This window comes from Boleophthalmus pectinirostris, unplaced genomic scaffold, assembly GCF_026225935.1.
Source record: "Boleophthalmus pectinirostris isolate CB_2022bp ecotype Guang Dong unplaced genomic scaffold, ASM2622593v1 HiC_scaffold_21, whole genome shotgun sequence".
Classification (NCBI taxonomy): domain Eukaryota; kingdom Metazoa; phylum Chordata; class Actinopteri; order Gobiiformes; family Gobiidae; genus Boleophthalmus; species Boleophthalmus pectinirostris.
In genome coordinates this window covers 16,373,963-16,391,432 of record NW_026571175.1, presented here as the reverse complement: position 1 = coordinate 16,391,432, position 17,470 = coordinate 16,373,963, and the positions used below count along the sequence as shown (strand labels likewise).

At 40.3% G+C, this 17,470-nt stretch overlaps 3 protein-coding genes across 3 annotated transcripts; 1 reads left to right on the top strand and 2 right to left on the bottom strand.

Moving 5' to 3' along the window:
* Window positions 1–2,803: 2,803 nt before the first annotated feature.
* LOC110167400 (coagulation factor XI-like) lies at window positions 2,804–10,949 on the bottom strand. Its single transcript, XM_020932743.2, has 9 exons — window positions 9,389–10,949; window positions 9,151–9,302; window positions 8,705–8,819; window positions 8,473–8,635; window positions 8,252–8,376; window positions 8,052–8,184; window positions 3,581–3,681; window positions 3,337–3,496; window positions 2,804–3,269 (listed from the first exon to the last, which is right to left on the bottom strand). The coding sequence occupies exons 1-9, from the start codon at window positions 9,447–9,449 to the stop codon at window positions 3,155–3,157; spliced, it is 1,125 nt and encodes a 374-aa protein (XP_020788402.2). The 5' UTR covers window positions 9,450–10,949; the 3' UTR covers window positions 2,804–3,154.
* A 140-nt stretch (window positions 10,950–11,089) lies between these two features.
* On the bottom strand, window positions 11,090–13,459 carry LOC110167232 (glutathione S-transferase A-like). Its single transcript, XM_020932558.2, has 6 exons — window positions 13,219–13,459; window positions 13,061–13,126; window positions 12,830–12,935; window positions 11,625–11,743; window positions 11,392–11,477; window positions 11,090–11,312 (listed from the first exon to the last, which is right to left on the bottom strand). The coding sequence occupies exons 1-6, from the start codon at window positions 13,384–13,386 to the stop codon at window positions 11,183–11,185; spliced, it is 675 nt and encodes a 224-aa protein (XP_020788217.1). The 5' UTR covers window positions 13,387–13,459; the 3' UTR covers window positions 11,090–11,182.
* Window positions 13,460–15,106: 1,647 nt separating this feature from the next.
* On the top strand, window positions 15,107–16,471 carry txnl4a (thioredoxin-like 4A). Its single transcript, XM_020932750.2, has 4 exons — window positions 15,107–15,265; window positions 15,492–15,667; window positions 15,951–16,054; window positions 16,127–16,471. The coding sequence occupies exons 2-4, from the start codon at window positions 15,515–15,517 to the stop codon at window positions 16,296–16,298; spliced, it is 429 nt and encodes a 142-aa protein (XP_020788409.1). The 5' UTR covers window positions 15,107–15,265; window positions 15,492–15,514; the 3' UTR covers window positions 16,299–16,471.
* The last annotated feature ends 999 nt before the right edge of the window (window positions 16,472–17,470 follow it).

The window sequence follows — 17,470 nt, the reverse complement described above, 5'->3', positions numbered from 1 at the left end:
AGGAAATGGCCACATATTTTTTTGTTTTGTTTTTTGTTTTATTTTATTTTATTTTATTTTTTTTTTGAAAATCAGTAATGTATGTATGTTTCTGATCATAAGCCATCAGTGGTGGAATGTAACGATGTAAAAGTAGCAAAGTTCCGAACTTAGGTAAAAATTTTAGGTATCTGTACTTCACTTAAGTAGATTTTAAAGGGGATACTTTTTAGTTTTACTTCACAACATTTAAGAACAGGCATCTGTACTTTCTACTCCACTACATTTTTGAACAGGATTGAAAAGTATTTTTATGATAGTTTGAGGTTTGCTGAAAATTCTGAGGGTTTATTTTAGCATGTTCATAGTTTGAGCAAACAAACATATATACATATAAAAACTGGTGGAAAAAACAATTCATTCAGTTGTTTCTGTTGAACAAAATTCAACACAAATCTTTATAAAAATCACTACATTTGAAGCCATATTGTATCTCAAAATCTGTGCAAAATACTTTTACTTTACTCTTTAAGATAGTCTTTTGAAACAGATACTTTTTTCTTGTGATACTTTTACTGTTACTTTAAAATGTTTTGCTCCAGTATCTGACTTTTACTTAAGTAACAAAAGTGAGTACTTCTTCCACCACTGCAAACCATCAGTCAATGTTAAATCAGATGTGATTCTTGGACAGACTTGTGCATGAATTTCAGCACTTAAAGCCATTTTTTTTTCTTGTTATATGCAACACTTTCTATCACCTAATATTAAGTTTGTTAATTGGTATCACAATAATCCTAATTTCTTACCATTCTGCAACCCATGGATAATTTGATTATAAAGAATTTTTCACCAGAGCCATATCAATCTTACCATGCTAAGACTGGCCTTCTGACTGTGAAATTGTTGCTAAGATAATTTTGGTTTTAAATGTGTTCATTATTGATGTCATAAAGTGCCTTGATCCTTGTTGGCTGTGTGTTCTGAATATACTGTACATGTAATTGCTCCTTTAACTTCTATCAATACAAATGGCAAAAGGAATAGTTGAGAAGCTTGTGGTATTTCTTCACCGCTTGTATCCCCCTGTGTCTGAAGTGTCTCCATGACGGCTGGGGTGCGGGGGGCTGCGGTCTCGTGGTGACAGCGGATAAACATGGTGGGAGCTGCCGATGTTTTTGGGATACCACGGCGACGCAAACAGACCCATCACTATGCCCTCTAATTGACCAGTCCCTGTAATCAAGTTCAGCCTCATATCAGCCTGCCCTGCCTCTCCACCATTCTTCCCTCTTCAATCTTGCGGTACACCAGCGGATATCTTTCTGGACCGTTTTGTCTGCGCCACTGTCTCCTTAACAATAGAAAGTCAGAGGGAGAAAACAAAAAGAAAGATCTGAGGAGATGTGGTTTAGATGCTGATACTGGGTAGATGTTCAATAAAAGGATCAAAAGGGCAGGGTTGACGGCAAAAGACCACTGCAGAGAGTGAAGAAGTTCAAATCAAGTTGTGCAGAAATTGCGAAGTGTTGATTTAGAAAAAAAAAACTTTCGTCCATACTTCCTTGACAATGCCTGATCTAATCTCAAATATCGAAAACTAAGCAGGGTTGGGCCACTGTTGTGTCCTTAGGTAAGACTTCTATCTCACTTAGCCTAAAATAAATATGGTGACTACGTGAGTGATTGGTGATGGTGGGAGGGGCCGCTGGCGCAGACTGGCAGCCTCTCTTAAGCCAGTGTACTTAAGGGCAGCTATGGCTACACAAGCGTATGAGGTGAATGAATAATGTAAAGTGCTTTGGGTGCACAGAAGGGTGCTATATTAATTATTATTTACATTTATGCAAAGTGAACTTCAACTAGAGGCGCGCTTTAGAGCATTCCGTAATTCGGATTGCAAATATAATTCTCATTGTGATTATGAATTTTAAAGTGCCATCAGGCGTAGTTACTTGTGTACAGAGCTTAAGGGATGGAATATGGAACGCAACCTCTTATTCATGTCCGAAGTCCTTTCTGCATTGCCAATATGATGAATGACAGTTACAACAAGTTGTTTCTCAAGCGGGCATAATTGAGCAGTGCAGGGCCAGAATGTCTCCTCTGGGATGAAAAAGCTGAAATGAGCCTTGTGTGTTTATTGCTGCTGCGTGCTTTGATCCACTTCAGGATGCAATGTCTGTGGCTTGTGGTCCCCGCTGTGTGTGTGCTGCTAAGTGCATATTGTTTGTATGAGTGCATGAGCTCTATGGGCGAGTGTGTGATGCGAGCGCATAGGCCTGGCGTCAGGAGTGGACCGCGGGGCAGCGTGGTTCCCGTGCGAGGCTGGACGGCGGTCGGAGCGGCGGTACGGTGGTGGAATGTTTGGCATGCTGTTTGCGCACACGCGTCGGATGGCACTATTCTAGCCTCTGGCGGAGGAGCACAATCAGCACCACAGCTTCCAGACAGGACAGCCACAGTCACACTGCGCTGAGCTTCCCACGGGGGAGGGGCACACCAGTGGAGTAGGAGAGGAGAGATAGCGGGCCCTCTGCTGGCATCAGAGGGGAAGCCTATTGTTGGTATGAAGTATGAAATTTAACCTAAAATATTTTGGATGTACTTTGTCTACTCATTTAGTAATGAATTTTGAGGTGTGGTTTAAAAATGTATTCATGGATTTCAGCTTTGGGGACCTTTCACTTTTCAAATGATATACTCTATATTGATTATATTACTTAAGCGCTATCCCAACACATCTAAAATTCTCTCATTAAAAAAAAATATATATATATAATGAGCTGAAAATAAAAAGCAGAAAGCAGACATAAGTATCAAATAATGAGTCATAGAAGTTATTTATTCAAATCTACTCAAGCCCAAAATTTATTGTAGATCAGGAAAATAACACTGCGCACTAGTCCAAAGAAAAAAATGACTGTTCTACCATTTATTGAACGATAAGTCACTATAGTAATTATCATGACAGGCCAAATAACCTAAATAAATTTGAGCCAGATCACCCACTGTCTGCTGCTCAGTTTAAGAGATCTTCATATACTATGTAAAACACCTAATAAATCCATAAAAATATTTTGTTAATGATATAATCAGAAGGAAAGTGGTAGTGGAATAGTTTTCATGACTTTAGTCAAAAAAACTTTTGTTTATTTAAACAACTTGACTTCTTTCAAACAGTGTGACTACTACATCTTCTCAAAGCAAACCCAGACACCACATTAGCCAATTTGGTTACTTTGAGTGGAGCAGGAACATTGATGACACGCTTCAGATAGCACCGCCCCCTGGAAGAAAAAAAATATTTTGCCAAATTATTAATTATCTTTTTAATGTTAATTTATATGACATTACCAATACACGCTGTCAAAGAAGTTCTCATTGACATAGGTAAAAAACTGGCAGTTGGAGTCATCATTGCATGCTCTCTGACAGCTTTCCGCATTGTCCAGCAGAACAAATCGCATGTCAGAGGCTCGGAAATCGGTCCCTTCATGAGTCACTGTTAGCCAGTCTGTCCAAAATGAGAAATCAAATACAAATAAGTGAATACATTACTATAATAATAAATGGTAGGAAATTGTATTGTATGTCATACTCATGTCTGGTTGACAAAAACGTGAAGGCAGTCCAGATGTTACTCCAGCTTTAACAAAGGTCACCATCTCATTGGGATTGTTCTTCAAGTAACATGTGGTGCTTGAATATATATATATATATATATATATATATATATATATATATATATATATATATATATATATATATATATATATATATATATATATATATATATATATATATACACACACACATACATACATACATACATACACACACACACATATATACATATATATAAAATAAAAATGTGCTCCCCACCTTCCACGGTGCACAGTATTTTTGCTGTTCCCAGTACTGCACTTTTCTGGACTGAGATGTCCGTTGTTTTTCCTTGTATCTGCTGTAGCCACTCTTCCAGTTTGGAGGTTACAGCCCCGAGTGCTCTTCTGGTGTGGTAGATCTGGGGCTCTATTGCTCGCGTGCCCAGGGCCTGCTCCTGAGCAGCCAGGATGAGAGCCTCTGCGCTGTCCTTCAAACCAGCCCTCTCAAGCCATTAGTAGGAGTTCTCGATATTAGCCACTTCAGTTATGTTTCGGTGGCACACCCCATGTAGGGGCTTGTCCTGCCATGATGGTCCCTCCAGCACCTCTTCCTCTGGACGCCACTGTCTGACACATTCTCTGAGCATCTCATCTGTCGGGCCTTGTCCTTGATGTACTCCTTGATGTTTAATCCTGGACAGTGGTTCCCACACTCACTAGTCCTCGGCCTCCTTCCTTCCGGCTTGTGCACAGTTTCAGGGTGCTGGATTTGGGATGGAACCCTCCAAGCATTGACAGGATCTTTTGTGTCTTAACATCTGTGGTCTGTATCTCCTCCTTTGGACAGCTTATGATTCTTGCTGGGTATCTGATCACTGGCAGGGTGTAGCTGTTTATTGCTTGGGCCTTTTTCTTGCCATTGTGCTGACTTCTTAGGACTTGTCTCACTCTTTGCAGGTATTTGGCCATAGCTGCTTTCCTTGTTGCCTCTTCACGGTTGCCATTTGCTTGTGGGATACCAAGGTACTTGTAGCTGTCCTCAACGTCTGTTATTGTTCCCTCTGGGAGTGAAACCCCCTCTGTGTGGACTACCTTCCCTCTCTTTGTCACCATCCTGCTACATTTCTCAAGCCCGAATGACATTCCAATGTCTGTGCTGTAGATCCTTGTGGTGTGGATCAGTGAGTCGATGTCTCGCTCACTCTTAGCGTAAAGCTTGATGTCATCCATGTAGAGGAGGTGACTGATGGTGGCCCTGTTTCTGATTCAATCAATCCAGGCACTGCACAGTTTGGTCTGACAGGTTCTGCAGTCAGGGGAGACGGTTTGGTGAACCAGGAGTTGGTATTTGACTCCCCTGGTGTTTTTGTCAATGCCTTTCTGTACTGTGCTCATGCGTTAATTTATGTGCCCGGTTATCTTAGCAGCAATGATGCCTGACATGAGTTTCCATGTTGTGCAGAGACAGGTTTTGGAAAAAGGAAAGTTGGATGGGACTGTACCCTTTGAGGGATCCTTCAGGTTCAGGATTGTATGCCCTTGGATTAGCCATTAAGGGTGAGTCCCATCCTTTAGCAGCTGGTTCATTTGTGCTGCCAGGCGCTCGTGGAGGGCAGTGAGCCTCTTTAGCCAGGATGCATGGATCATGTCAGGGCCTGGTGCGGTCCAGTTTTTCATACCTGAGACTCTTTCCTGGATGTCTGCCACTGTGATGGTGACTGGATTCTGTTTAGGGAAGTTGCTGTGGTCTTCCCTCAGATTCACCAGTCACGGTGCATCGGTGTTATGTGATGCCTCCCTCTCAGATATGCCTTTCCAGTTCCATTCAGTCTCCAGCCTTGGTAGGTCTGCTCTGGTGTTATTACCCTGCTATTGAGCATACACTTTTGCAGGCTAAGATAAGCAGGCATATGAATCAATACATGAGCACAGCACAGAAGGGCATCGGCAAAAACACCAGGAGAGCCAAACACCAACTCCTGATTGACTGAACATTTGCCCATGACTACAGAACCCGTCAGACCAAACTGTGTGCTGCCTGGATTGATTACAAGAAAGCCTATGACTCAGTGGCACACACATGGATCACTGAGTGTTTGGAGTTGTACAATATCAACAGGACTCTAAGGGCGTTCATTGCAAACTCGATGCAGTTGTGGAAGACCAACCTTAAAGCCAAAGGGAAGCCACTTGCACAAGTGTCTATCAAATGTGGCATATACCAAGGAGACACACTGTCTCCTCTGCTGTTTTGCATAAGTCTGAACCCCCTCTGCCAAATCATCGACCACACTGTCTATGGATACCGAATCAGAAACGGGGTCACCATCAGTCACCTCCTCTACATGGATGATATCAAGCTGTACGTTAAGAGCGAGCGAGACATCAACTCACTGATCCACACCACCAGAATCTACAGCGCAGACATTGGAATGTCATTTGGGCTTGAGAAATGTAGTAGGATGGTGACAAAGAGAGGGAAGGTAGTCCACACAGAGGGGGTTACACTCCCAGAGGGAACAATAGCAGACACTGAGGACAGTTACAAGTACCTTGGTATCCCACAAGCAAATGGCAACCATGAAGAGGCAACAAGGAAAGCAGCTACGGCCAAATACCTGCAACAAGTGAGACAAGTCCTAAGAAGCCAGCTCAATGGCAAGAGCAAGGCCCAGGCAATACACAGCTACACCCTGCCAGTGATCAGATACCCAACAGGAATCATAAGCTGGCCAAAGGAGGAGATACAGACAACTGATGTTAAGATACAAAAGCTCCTGACCATGCATGGAGGGTTCCATCCCAAATCCAGCACCTTGAGACTGTACACGAACCCAAAAGAAGGAGGCCGAGGACTAGTGAGTGTGGGAACCACTGTCCAGGATGAAACATTCAAGCTCCTTGAGTACATCAAGGACAAGGCCCGACAGATGACGTGCTCAGAGAATGTGTCAGACAGTGGGGTCCAGAGGAAGAGGTGCTGGAGGGACCATCATGGCAGGACAAGCCCCTACATGGGGCGTACCACCGGAACATAACTGAAGTGGCTGATATCAAGAAGTCCTACCAATGTCTTGAGAGGGCTGGTTTGAAGGACAGCACAGAGGCTCTCTTCCTGGCTGCACAGGAGCAGGTCTTGAGCACCTGAGCAGTAGAGGTTCAAATCTACCACACCAAATTAAGACCCACAGTGTAGGCTGTGCAAAGAGGCTCCTGAGACAGTCCAGCACATAACTGCAGGGTGTAAGATGCTGGCAGGGAAAGCATACATGGATTGACATAAACAAGTGGCGGGCATAGTGTACAGAAACATCTGTGCAGAGTACGGGCTGGAGACCCCAGGATCAAGGTGAGAAACACCTCCAAAGGTTGTGGAGAATGACCGAGTCAAGATCCTGTGGACCTTCCAGATACAGACTGACAGGATGGTGATGGCGAACTAGCCAGACTTAGTAGTGGTGGATAAGCAACAGAACAAAGCCGTGGTGGTGGACATTGCAATCCCAAGCGATGCCAATATAAGGAAAAAGGAACACGAAAAACTAGAGAAATACCAGGGGCTCAAGGAATAGCTGGAGAAGGCCTGGAAAGTGAAGACATCAGTGGTGTCCGGAGCACTCGGGACTGTAACCCCAAAACTGTAATCCCCCAAACTGAAGGAGTGGCTACAGCAGATACCAGGAAAAACAATAGATATTTCAGTCCAGAAAAGTGGTACTAGGAACAGCAAAGATACTGCGCAGAACTCTCAAGCTCCCAGGCCTTTGGTAGAGAACATGAGTTGGATGAGAGGGAGAGAGACAAACCACCGTGGAAGGTGAGGAGCACACACACACCCACCCACCACACACACACACACACACACACACACAAACACATGCATATATTACGACATAACCAAGTGGCGGGCATAGTATACAGAAACATCTGTGCAGAGTACGGGCTGGAGACCCCAGGATCAAGGTGGGAAACACCTCCAAAGATTATGGAGAATGACCGAGCCAAGATCCTGTGGGACTTCCAGATACAGACTGACAGGTTGGTGATGGTGAACCAACCAGACGTAGTGGTGGTGGATAAGAAACAGCAGAGCCGTGGTGGTGGACATTGCAATACCAAGGGATAGTAATATCAGGAAAAAGGAACACGAAAAAACTAGAGAAATACCAGGGGCTCAAGGAGGAGCTGGAGAGAGCCTGGAAAGTAAAGGCATCAGTGGTGCCTGTGGTGATCGGAGCACTCGGGGCTGTAACCCCCAAACTGGAAGAGTTGCTACAACTCTTCAGGAACAGCAAAGATCCTGTGCAGAACTCTCAGGCTCCCAGGCCTCTGGTAGAGGACCTGATATATATATATATATATATATATATATATATATATATATATATATATATATATATATATATATATATATATATATATATACTTACACTTATAGTTATGAATGTGATATTGGGCCATTACCTTTCAAAGGAGAAGTAAGTACAGGATGGGTGAGTGGTGCACAGTATTTGACAGTGTTCAGGAGAAGCAGCAGGCATCCTCAAAAGGTCATTTCCAGGTATGTCAGCATTGAAGAAATATTTGGTCTGGCATTCTGTTGAAAACAAACTTGAAAGTAACTTAATGATTTATATGAAATACAGTTTTATAATATAATGTACCTTTGAAGAAATTCTGACTTGTGTCTATCAGTGCATTGTGAGAAAAGCCAGATACCACACCACTCTTTTTTTCCACAATAGGTGTCAATGGAACTGTCCAGCTGAACTTCAGATGACATTTGTACCTGAAAACACACACGAATCTAACATTCTCTTCACGTAACTCATTGAGAAGGGTGCATTCTGAGAAGGGTGCATCATTCTGCTGTGCTTGTATGTACCTTATTTTCTCATTTGAAAAAAGGCTGTTTGCCCATGTGAAAAACTGGCAGCCAGGATCCTGTGTGCAAGCTCTCTGACACTCCTCATAGTCAGTGGTGAAGAGAACGCGATAGTCAGCCCCAGGAAAGTCCAAGTTAGAGTATGTTTGATCAAAACATGGAGCTGGGACAACAAAGTTAGAAGGCAGCACTATAACAAACAATTTAACATTTTTAAAACTATCATGTTTACCTTGATGTTCAGGGCAGGGTTTGAGGGAATACCCAGAGGTCACTCCCAGAAGAGGTGTCTGGACACTAGGCTGTCCAGAGGAGGTCTTCTTCAAGTAACAGTAAAAATGTCTGTTTAAGATTAAAATTATGTTTTTGTTAGGGCTATAGTGTAATTTTTTATGATTACTTGACCAAAAAAGTGTCAACTTGGATTTAATAAATTAAACAGGTAACCAAATCTCCTAATAACCTAAAGCCATAGGATTTGCTTCCATATATGGAACAACAACCATTTTCATTCACACATCCGACACATCCATTTTTGTCTGTTTGAAGGTAAGAGTCATGCCTCCATCTAAGTGAATTGTTTCATGTCAACATCAAATACTTTCTAATAGCTTCTCATTGAACTACAATGTGTGTTGACCAGAAATCTTAAGATTATTGAAGTTTGACCTCCCTGTTATCTCTTGTCCAGTCTGCACGGAGAAACGTAAAGAAGAGGCAGGAGGGGTGCTGAGTACACATCTGCTGACAATGGTTCACATCTGGAGAGTAGACAAACTCAATGTCTGTTCCTGGAAAATCCACATTCTCCAGAAGCTCTTGGTGACACTCTGATTGAGAGAAAAAAAGGTTTGTTATTTTTTCACAAAAATACCTTAGGTTACTTAACATTATTACACTGCACACTGTAAAATACCTTGACTTGAGGAGTGTCCACATAGGCAGAGCAGTGACACAAAGACAAAGAATCTTCTCATGTTGTCTCCACTAGCTCTCCTCACCACTTCTGCTGCAACACTGGCCTCAACCTGAGTTTATGATTAGGCTGATCTTATGATCAAAGGGCATGTTTACTTTAAATCAGCCAGCAACTTTTGACCTAAAATATCAATGAAACGTCAATAACTTCATTACAAATGCCGTTAGGTATTTTAAATTGAATCTAATCTGTCTCTATTGATGATATATCATTTGGGTGAATGTTTTAATATTTGTAAACTGTATAAATTGTAGTCCGTGAAAAAAAACAAATTGTCTTTTCTGCACATATCTGTTGAATTGTGATTACATAATCAGATCTACACACTAGAAATGTATTGGTTAAGAACTGTTTTGCAGTGAAACTGAATGAGAGGAAACTAATTCTGTTCCATAAGAGGATTAATTTCTTTAATAAAAAGCTTTAGTTATCAAGGTCCATGGCAGGGCAATTTTTGATTTTAGAGAGTGTCAGGAGTGGGGTTATGAGTGCTGTAATGACTATTAAATGATTGTAGAGTTCAGTGTTTGAACATCCAAAATAACATTTAATTCAAAATTGAATTATGCTGGTTTGGTTAGGTTTTATTCAGGATATTCTCCATTTATTGATTCAGAAACATCTTCAAATATTTGTAATGATGGGGACTACAGTGTATGTAACATAGACCTATAGAAAGTGTATTTTCGTTTTAGGCTCTATAGTAGCATGTTTTTCTTGTGAGCTCTAAAAATAAATGCACAGCTTGCTCAACTTGAGTCATAAACCTTGAGGACCAATTCATGCATCGTCACATCTCTAATCTGTTCTGTCTGCCAAGATCTTTGATCTAAGAATTTGTAGGGTTATGTATGTTATAAATTCCCCAGGATAACTGTTATTTCAGTAATGTTTATTTAGTTTAGGCATCCTTAGACAGCTCAGGAGTCCTTGGGAGCACCATGGTAACGCTGTAACTTCGAGCTCAACTTATGGATCTATTAAAATAATAACTCAACTGCTCAACTGCTGTAGCTTCTGCGTCTATGATAAAGGTGGGTTTGTAAATATTTGTTTCTTTGATAGTTATTTCATGTTCTGATACTAATTAACTTGATTAATTTACATATTTTGGGTGATTGTTGATGTAAACTCTTAATAGTTATTCAAAGCATACGGTATATGTGTGTATAATTTTAGTTCGTAATATGATTCAAATGTTATAACCAGATGAAAGGATAGATTATCAGACGGACAGATGAAAAGATACAAGAAATCACATTAAAGCTCCTCAAATCCATTCAAGTGTCCGAGTTCACTCTATGACCAGAGTATTGTTTTAAGTGTCCCCAGTATACATCGCACTCAAGTCTACAGCCCTAAGCCATCTCCAATAATGTACAAGGAACAAGAGGACCATCTAGTGGTCTATGTCAGAACAACAAGACTCTCAAATACTTTTCACAGTTTACCAGTTACACATCACATTTTAAAGAAGGATAAAAAATAGTGTTTTATGTTATTCTACATTCACCACATTACAAGTTAAGAAAGAGCAACAAAGTTTTCAAAGGTCATTAAATTTAGTTTCATAATTTTAAATATTGTTTTCAGACTCAAATTTCATTCACAATTGTAAAGAAGTTGATTTAGCAAAAGTAACCATTTGAAAAATTTTATTTTAGCTTACAGTAGCAAAGTAGTGCATCAATGATGTCAAAGCAGACAAGTGCAAATTGGAGACACAAGTAGTTAGATATCGCTGAGCAATGGCTGGCCAGGTGTTTCCTTCCAGGTTGGAGGCCAGGACTTTTCAATGCTGGGACGAGTCTTTAGGTGGTTGTAGTAGCCAGCCAATTTGGGGTATTTTTCTTCAGACAACCTACAAAAGATAGATTTGAGTACATTCTTTGTGTGCGTGACTAGATAAGCATCAGCTCCACACTCACCCGGATACTTACCCCAGGCGGAAGAGCATAGCAACGACAGGGAATACAATCACATCAGCCAATGTAAAGCTCTTCCCAGCCAAGTAGTGCCCATTACCCTTCAAAACAAAAATGTAGTCAGAGGCACATTAAAAGGGGTTTGTGTATATGCATCTTTGTTGCAGTTCACCCATTTTATTCAGACCATCTTGTGAGAAATAAGTGACCCATCTTGAGACTCTGGATAAATTTGGTTTGAAATTTACCTTTTGCAAATAACCCTCCCATAGTTTGACCTCAGCAGTCAGAGCCTCTTTATTCCTTTTAAGGGTTGCTTCATTTCTCTCAGCTTCTGGGATTCTCCAGACGTAGAAGGCAACATCAACTGAAACACAAGGAAATTTTAAAAAATATACACAAGATTCTTTACATCATTGTACTGCAGGAAAGCTGGCCACAGTGGATGAAGTAGGCGGCTCCTAACACAATGACCACATGCACAACTACACTGAAGTCTCTTCAAAATAAACTCTGCTTTTATACTCAGTCTGTGGATGGAATCGGCCATAAGGTAAGTCTACTGTGCTAAGTGTTGGGAGTAAACTTTAGTAGCAAAACAAATCACATTGCATATCCTGTAAGTTTTAAGTCCCAATAAATGTGTGTTTGAAATGAACTTAAATTCAAGACAAATATTGAAACTCAGACCTTCAAAACAGTTCTCCCCTCCACATGGTCTGACCCATGACCTCACCCAAAGTTTATAAAAATGGCAGACATTGGACACACCTCCTCTTTGTCTAGACCATGTGGGATCAAGGTTAAGTATGAATGTATGTGAGTATAAGCCTAAAAATGGAAAGGTTTTAGAAAATAAAGAATGAGTACATGTGTGGTGTAATAATTAAACTGACATATAATAAACAAAACAGGACTGTCATGTCAAACTGTTAAGTTGGAACTGGCAAAAAAAATATGAGACAGTGACCAAAATACAAGTGGTGTGTCACAAGTACTTGGCCGATATTATAAAAAATATTTTGCTCAAGGTGACCCATTCCCTTTGCCAAAGTTGGATGGGTATTGCATAATATCCAAACTTTGATTTAAAAAAGTCCATGATCATGCTCCCCATGGGATTCTTTGTGGAATTAAGGGAAAGCATGACTGCACTGTGTCACTTAAATGCTATGCATTTTTGCAGGGCACTTGTTTTGAATAGTCAACATCATTAGGGTTGGCAGTGTGCTGGCTGTCTCTGAGGACACTGACTGCAAGAAGTCAACTCTGTGGTTTTGAAAACTAAACAGCTGCCTAGAGCTGCTTTGTGTCCCAACACACAGGGTCATACAGTAATAGTGAAGCCATAAAGCAGAGATCATAAGGTCTCAAATGCCCTGTGTAACCTGACCTGCCCCATGTTCTATTCAAGCTGTGTAAATGTTTTAAAATAATACAATTTGAAATGTACCAAATTTAGACATGAGTGTATTCCCCTCATGCATCCGCTGCCTCATCATTGCTCTGTCCACTGGGTCTTGCGGTACCAGTGCAGTTCCTTGGCCCTTAAATGTGTCCTGTTACCATTAAAAAAAAAAACACACACACACACACACACACACACACAAAATGAACACAATTTCCTGTTGACCATTGTTGCAAAGTTCAGAGACTTTGACTATGAACTGAATGTTTAAATTACCTCCAAATACTCGCAGATGGCAAATGATTCATTTACAATTATTTTTCCATGTTGAAAAGCAGGAAACTAGAAAAAAGTACAGATTTAAAAACGTTTGCCTAGATGCAGAAAATTAATGCTAAACTTGTTTAGGTACAGAATATAAATTAAAAACATACCTGGCCCCTTGGATTAAGTTTAAGAACTTCTGGTCCCTTGTGCTCTTGTTTCTCAAAAGACAGCAACTTGCTGTGGTAGCCTTGCAGACCCTTCTCCTCCAGAGCAATCATAGCCCTCCAGCATGGGGGAGAACCAGAGCCCCAGTACAAAGTCATATCCTTGGCCATGGTTTAAGAATAACTGTCTTTCTTAAAGGCAGCAGAGGGAATGTTGAGTGAAATCTTGAATTCAACCTGGAGTGTGGAAGTCTGCTGCTTTTTATAGGAGCCATTTTGTATACGGATTGGTGGAGTGAAATCCTATGACCATCCCACTTCTTTGTTATCGGAGTAATCACTAAGACAGACCGTGTAGTTACATAACGCCACAACTATTAGGTCTACTGCCAAAACTGGGCTTTATTTGCATTTAAATTATACACATTATGAAGTTACTGCACAATTTATTGTTAAACTGTGAATTTAATACTGCATTTAATCATTACTGTATCATTCACTGTTTTGTTTTCCGTTGTGCACAGTCCCAGTGGTAGACTGACTTCACTACTCATAGTGACTCAGCATTTTTCATTCACCTCACTTCACCCTCTGCCAAGGAACTGGCTCAACCACTTTTCTCTTGCATGAACTATAGATCACCATTGCAAATGCATTGTATTTTATTGTAAAAACAAGCAAACAAACAAACAAACAAAAATAATAAATAATGTAAATGTAAATTTTAAAAAATGAGCATTACAAAAGACAACCTTCAGCACGTTTGGTATTATTTTGTTGGTGATTATAAATTCAATTGAGTTTAAGGAAACTCACCATGACTATGCATTACTAAAAGAGCGTGACTCACGTTTGTTTAAAAACGTCAATAAGAAAGCCAGTCACCTAACATCATAGCAATTAATAAATACAAAATATGAAGAAATAAAATTTAAAGGACATTTTCAAACCATTAAGGAATTTTGCAGAAATGGCTACCTTGGTCTGCCAAGACTACACATTCTACTACGAAATATTTAAACATAAGCATAACATTGCTCACTTGGCAATGTTTGACTAATAACCATAGCTTATAAATGTGCACTGTCCCCGTCTCATTAAATAAACAAACTATAAGACTGGAAACCAAATAATTGAATCATTAGCATACAGGCTACAGGCTATGAGATAAAGATATTTTGGAATTTAGACACAAACAGTGATGTGTGTTAAAAGTGGTAAATAAAGCATTTTGCAACCATCGATACACTGTGCATCATTTGGGCCTGCAGGAATTGCATTTATGTTTGAAAAATATCACAGTGGCCATCAAAATCAACAGGCCTACTTTGAATATAATGATACAAGTGTAATATAACTGATAACTGCCCTTAGAGATAGGGTGAGGAGCTCAGTCACGCGGAAGGAGCTCGGAGTAGAGCCGCTGCTCCTCCACGTCGAGAGGAGCCAGCTGAAGTGGCTCGGGCATCTGTTCCGGATGACCCCCGGGGCGCCTCCCTCGGGAGGTGTTCCGGGCATGTCCCGCCGGGAGGAGGCCCCGGGGAAGACCCAGGACACGCTGGAGGGACTATGTCTCTCGGCTGGCCTGGGAACGCCTCGGGGTTCCCCCGGAGGAGCTGGAGGACGTGTCTGGGGTGAGGGAAGTCTGGGAGTCCCTGCTTAGGCTGCTGCCCCCGCGACCCGGCCCCGGATAAGCGGAAGAAAATGGATGGATGGATGGATGGCTGTAATATAAATAAATAATGTGATATCATTTCTATGCATAAAAGTTAATTGTTATGGCTGCATTGGACATATGTTATCCATGGTTATCCATGAGTGTTATTTTGATAGATCCATGCCATAGAACTGTGAAATATGATAGAGATCCATGAATATGGTCCATAATAAATCCATGGATCCATGGGTTGTGTCCACTTGGTCGCGTCTTTCATGACGCAATATATGCGACTGCAAAGAGGTCAACAACGAACGAGTTGCCCACAGTTCACTTATTAACCAAAAATTAACAGTCTAGTATCGCATTCTACTAAATTTCTACCACCGAAAGGTAAGATCCTATAACAATTTGTTCTAGTAATATCGGATAAATTAACGCTATGCGCCAGTGTTATTGCCCTTTCTGGAATTTTCTTCGGCTAACGTTAGCATACCACAAGTTAACGTAATGTCTTGCTAGCAAACAAATAATTGACCCTACTAAATGGTTAACTTTTGCTTTATCTGCACAATACATTTGCCATTGTTTTACACATGATACCTTCAATCTGTTTAAGCTCGAAAACACAACAACGCCAAGATGTCGTATATGTTGCCGCATCTTCACAATGGATGGCAGGTTGATCAAGCTATTTTATCGGAGGAAGACCGAGTTCTCGTGATTCGTTTTGGTCACGACTGGGACCCCACTTGCATGAAGATGGATGAGGTTCTTTACAGCATCGCCGAAAAGGTAACGTTACAGTGATGCGTATTTGGTGGTTAACTGTTATTAGCATCATAAACTATAGCTATGGATTGAAGCTAGCCATTTTGGCTGTAGCATTAGCAGAGGGTGTCCTCAATGGCGAAACACTCTGATAACATAGACCTGTTCATTCAGAAGTTTCCTTCAAGTTTAGTCACCTATTTGATTTAGGGTATTCGTTCTGTTACAGCAGCAATATTTCACAGGTTAAAAAGATACTGTAAGCGGCTGCTTGCCAATATAAAACTGTCCTTTTTGTTTTTTACAGGTGAAGAATTTTGCAGTGATCTACCTGGTCGACATCACAGAAGTACCAGACTTTAACAAGATGTACGAGTTGTATGATCCTTGCACTGTGATGTTCTTTTTTAGGTAATAAAAAAGTTGTATTATTCCATCTTTACTTAATAATTATTTAATTTAAAATCACTGCATTTGTTGCAGGAACAAGCACATCATGATAGATCTAGGAACTGGAAACAACAACAAAATCAACTGGACAATGGAGGACAAGCAAGAAATGATAGACATTGTAGAAACCGTTTACAGAGGAGCGAGAAAAGGAAGAGGTCTTGTGGTTTCTCCTAAAGATTATTCTACAAAATACAGATATTGATGTTTTTATTTTATATTATGATGAATGTTATTGGTCAGTGTAATGTTTGGATATGTATACTTTTTTATTTGAAAGACATCAGAAGATACTGCCAGCAAAATGGACAATTTACAACAGTGATGTCTAAATGTGGTCTTAAAATTGCGTTTAACAATAAATGTGTTTCATTTGCATGTGTCATATTACAGTGTAGTATGATATTCCACTAGATGGCGCCAATGATTTGTCATATAGGTTCTACATGGCCCTGAAATTATATTGAAACAAGAAATTGTAACATAGTTTATGATGTACTTTCGTTCATTTTAAATGATTTATTTGTTTCAATCCCAAAGCCACTTCATAATCTACTGATCAACCACTGTGTGTGCTTAAAGTTTGTATAAAGAAGAGGTTTCAGTTGCTATTAATATGCCCTTTGTGTTGAGGAAGTTCTATATACGTGCTGACACTTCATTCAGGAAGCACTTTGAAGCTGACATTCTTGTACAAGCTTGATTTCCTTCATCTGAGTATTCAACTATATTGTGAACTAAATTATTTGTGTAGGTCTCCCAAGTTTGCTATCAGGCTAATGTTAAATTTAGAAATTGAAATATTCATTTAGGTCTTGAACTGAACATGCCTTGTGAATCTAATAAGTTATACTGCAGAAAGGTGTACTCTTCAGTCCTTTTGTCTGTTTCATTTCCATAACCATACAGCCTGCAGAGCCTGTGGAGACTGGTATTGTGCTGTTGGCCCCATACACAGCATGAGGTTGGGGAGGGTGCCTCCACTGGTCTATAATGATTTATATTATCAGGCATTGTTGATCCTTATTAAAATTAATCAGCTCAGCCTACAGGGAATGAAAAGGTCTAGACATGTTGATATGCAAAACAGAAATGTGTCTTCATAAAAACTTAAGTGGTTTCTAATTTGAAAAAAATTTATCAGAAAACAATTACACTGCTGTGTATGGGGAAACTTGTCTATATAAACAAAATGTTAATAGCTTGTAATAACCAGTGATATGTAAGGTGTAATCAGTATATGTCCCAAGAAAATGTGGTCCACCTTTACAAAAATCTCAAAATTCAAATACAGAAACAGTGTCACAGTTTGTCATGACAAAAACTCTTACATTACTGTAGTCTACAGAGACCTTGTCATTTAACTTTCTTGACTAC

Excerpts from the sequence above, each read along its gene's own strand:
- txnl4a (XM_020932750.2), top strand. The coding sequence starts at position 15,515 with ATGTCGTATATGTTGCCGCATCTTCACAATGGATGGCAGGTTGATCAA. Across the intron at positions 15,668-15,950 it reads TTTACAGCATCGCCGAAAAG|GTGAAGAATTTTGCAGTGAT; the intron begins GTAACGTTACAG and ends TGTTTTTTACAG. Across the intron at positions 16,055-16,126 it reads ACTGTGATGTTCTTTTTTAG|GAACAAGCACATCATGATAG; the intron begins GTAATAAAAAAG and ends CATTTGTTGCAG.
- LOC110167232 (XM_020932558.2), bottom strand. The coding sequence starts at position 13,386 with ATGGCCAAGGATATGACTTTGTACTGGGGCTCTGGTTCTCCCCCATGC. Across the intron at positions 12,936-13,060 it reads CCATCTGCGAGTATTTGGAG|GACACATTTAAGGGCCAAGG; the intron begins GTAATTTAAACA and ends TAATGGTAACAG. Across the intron at positions 11,313-11,391 it reads GCTATGCTCTTCCGCCTGGG|GTTGTCTGAAGAAAAATACC; the intron begins GTAAGTATCCGG and ends TATCTTTTGTAG.
- LOC110167400 (XM_020932743.2), bottom strand. The coding sequence starts at position 9,449 with ATGAGAAGATTCTTTGTCTTTGTGTCACTGCTCTGCCTATGTGGACAC. Across the intron at positions 8,820-9,150 it reads GTGCAGACTGGACAAGAGAT|AACAGACATTTTTACTGTTA; the intron begins AACAGGGAGGTC and ends ATTTTAATCTTA. Across the intron at positions 3,270-3,336 it reads TTCTTTGACAGCGTGTATTG|GGGGCGGTGCTATCTGAAGC; the intron begins GTAATGTCATAT and ends TTTTTCTTCCAG.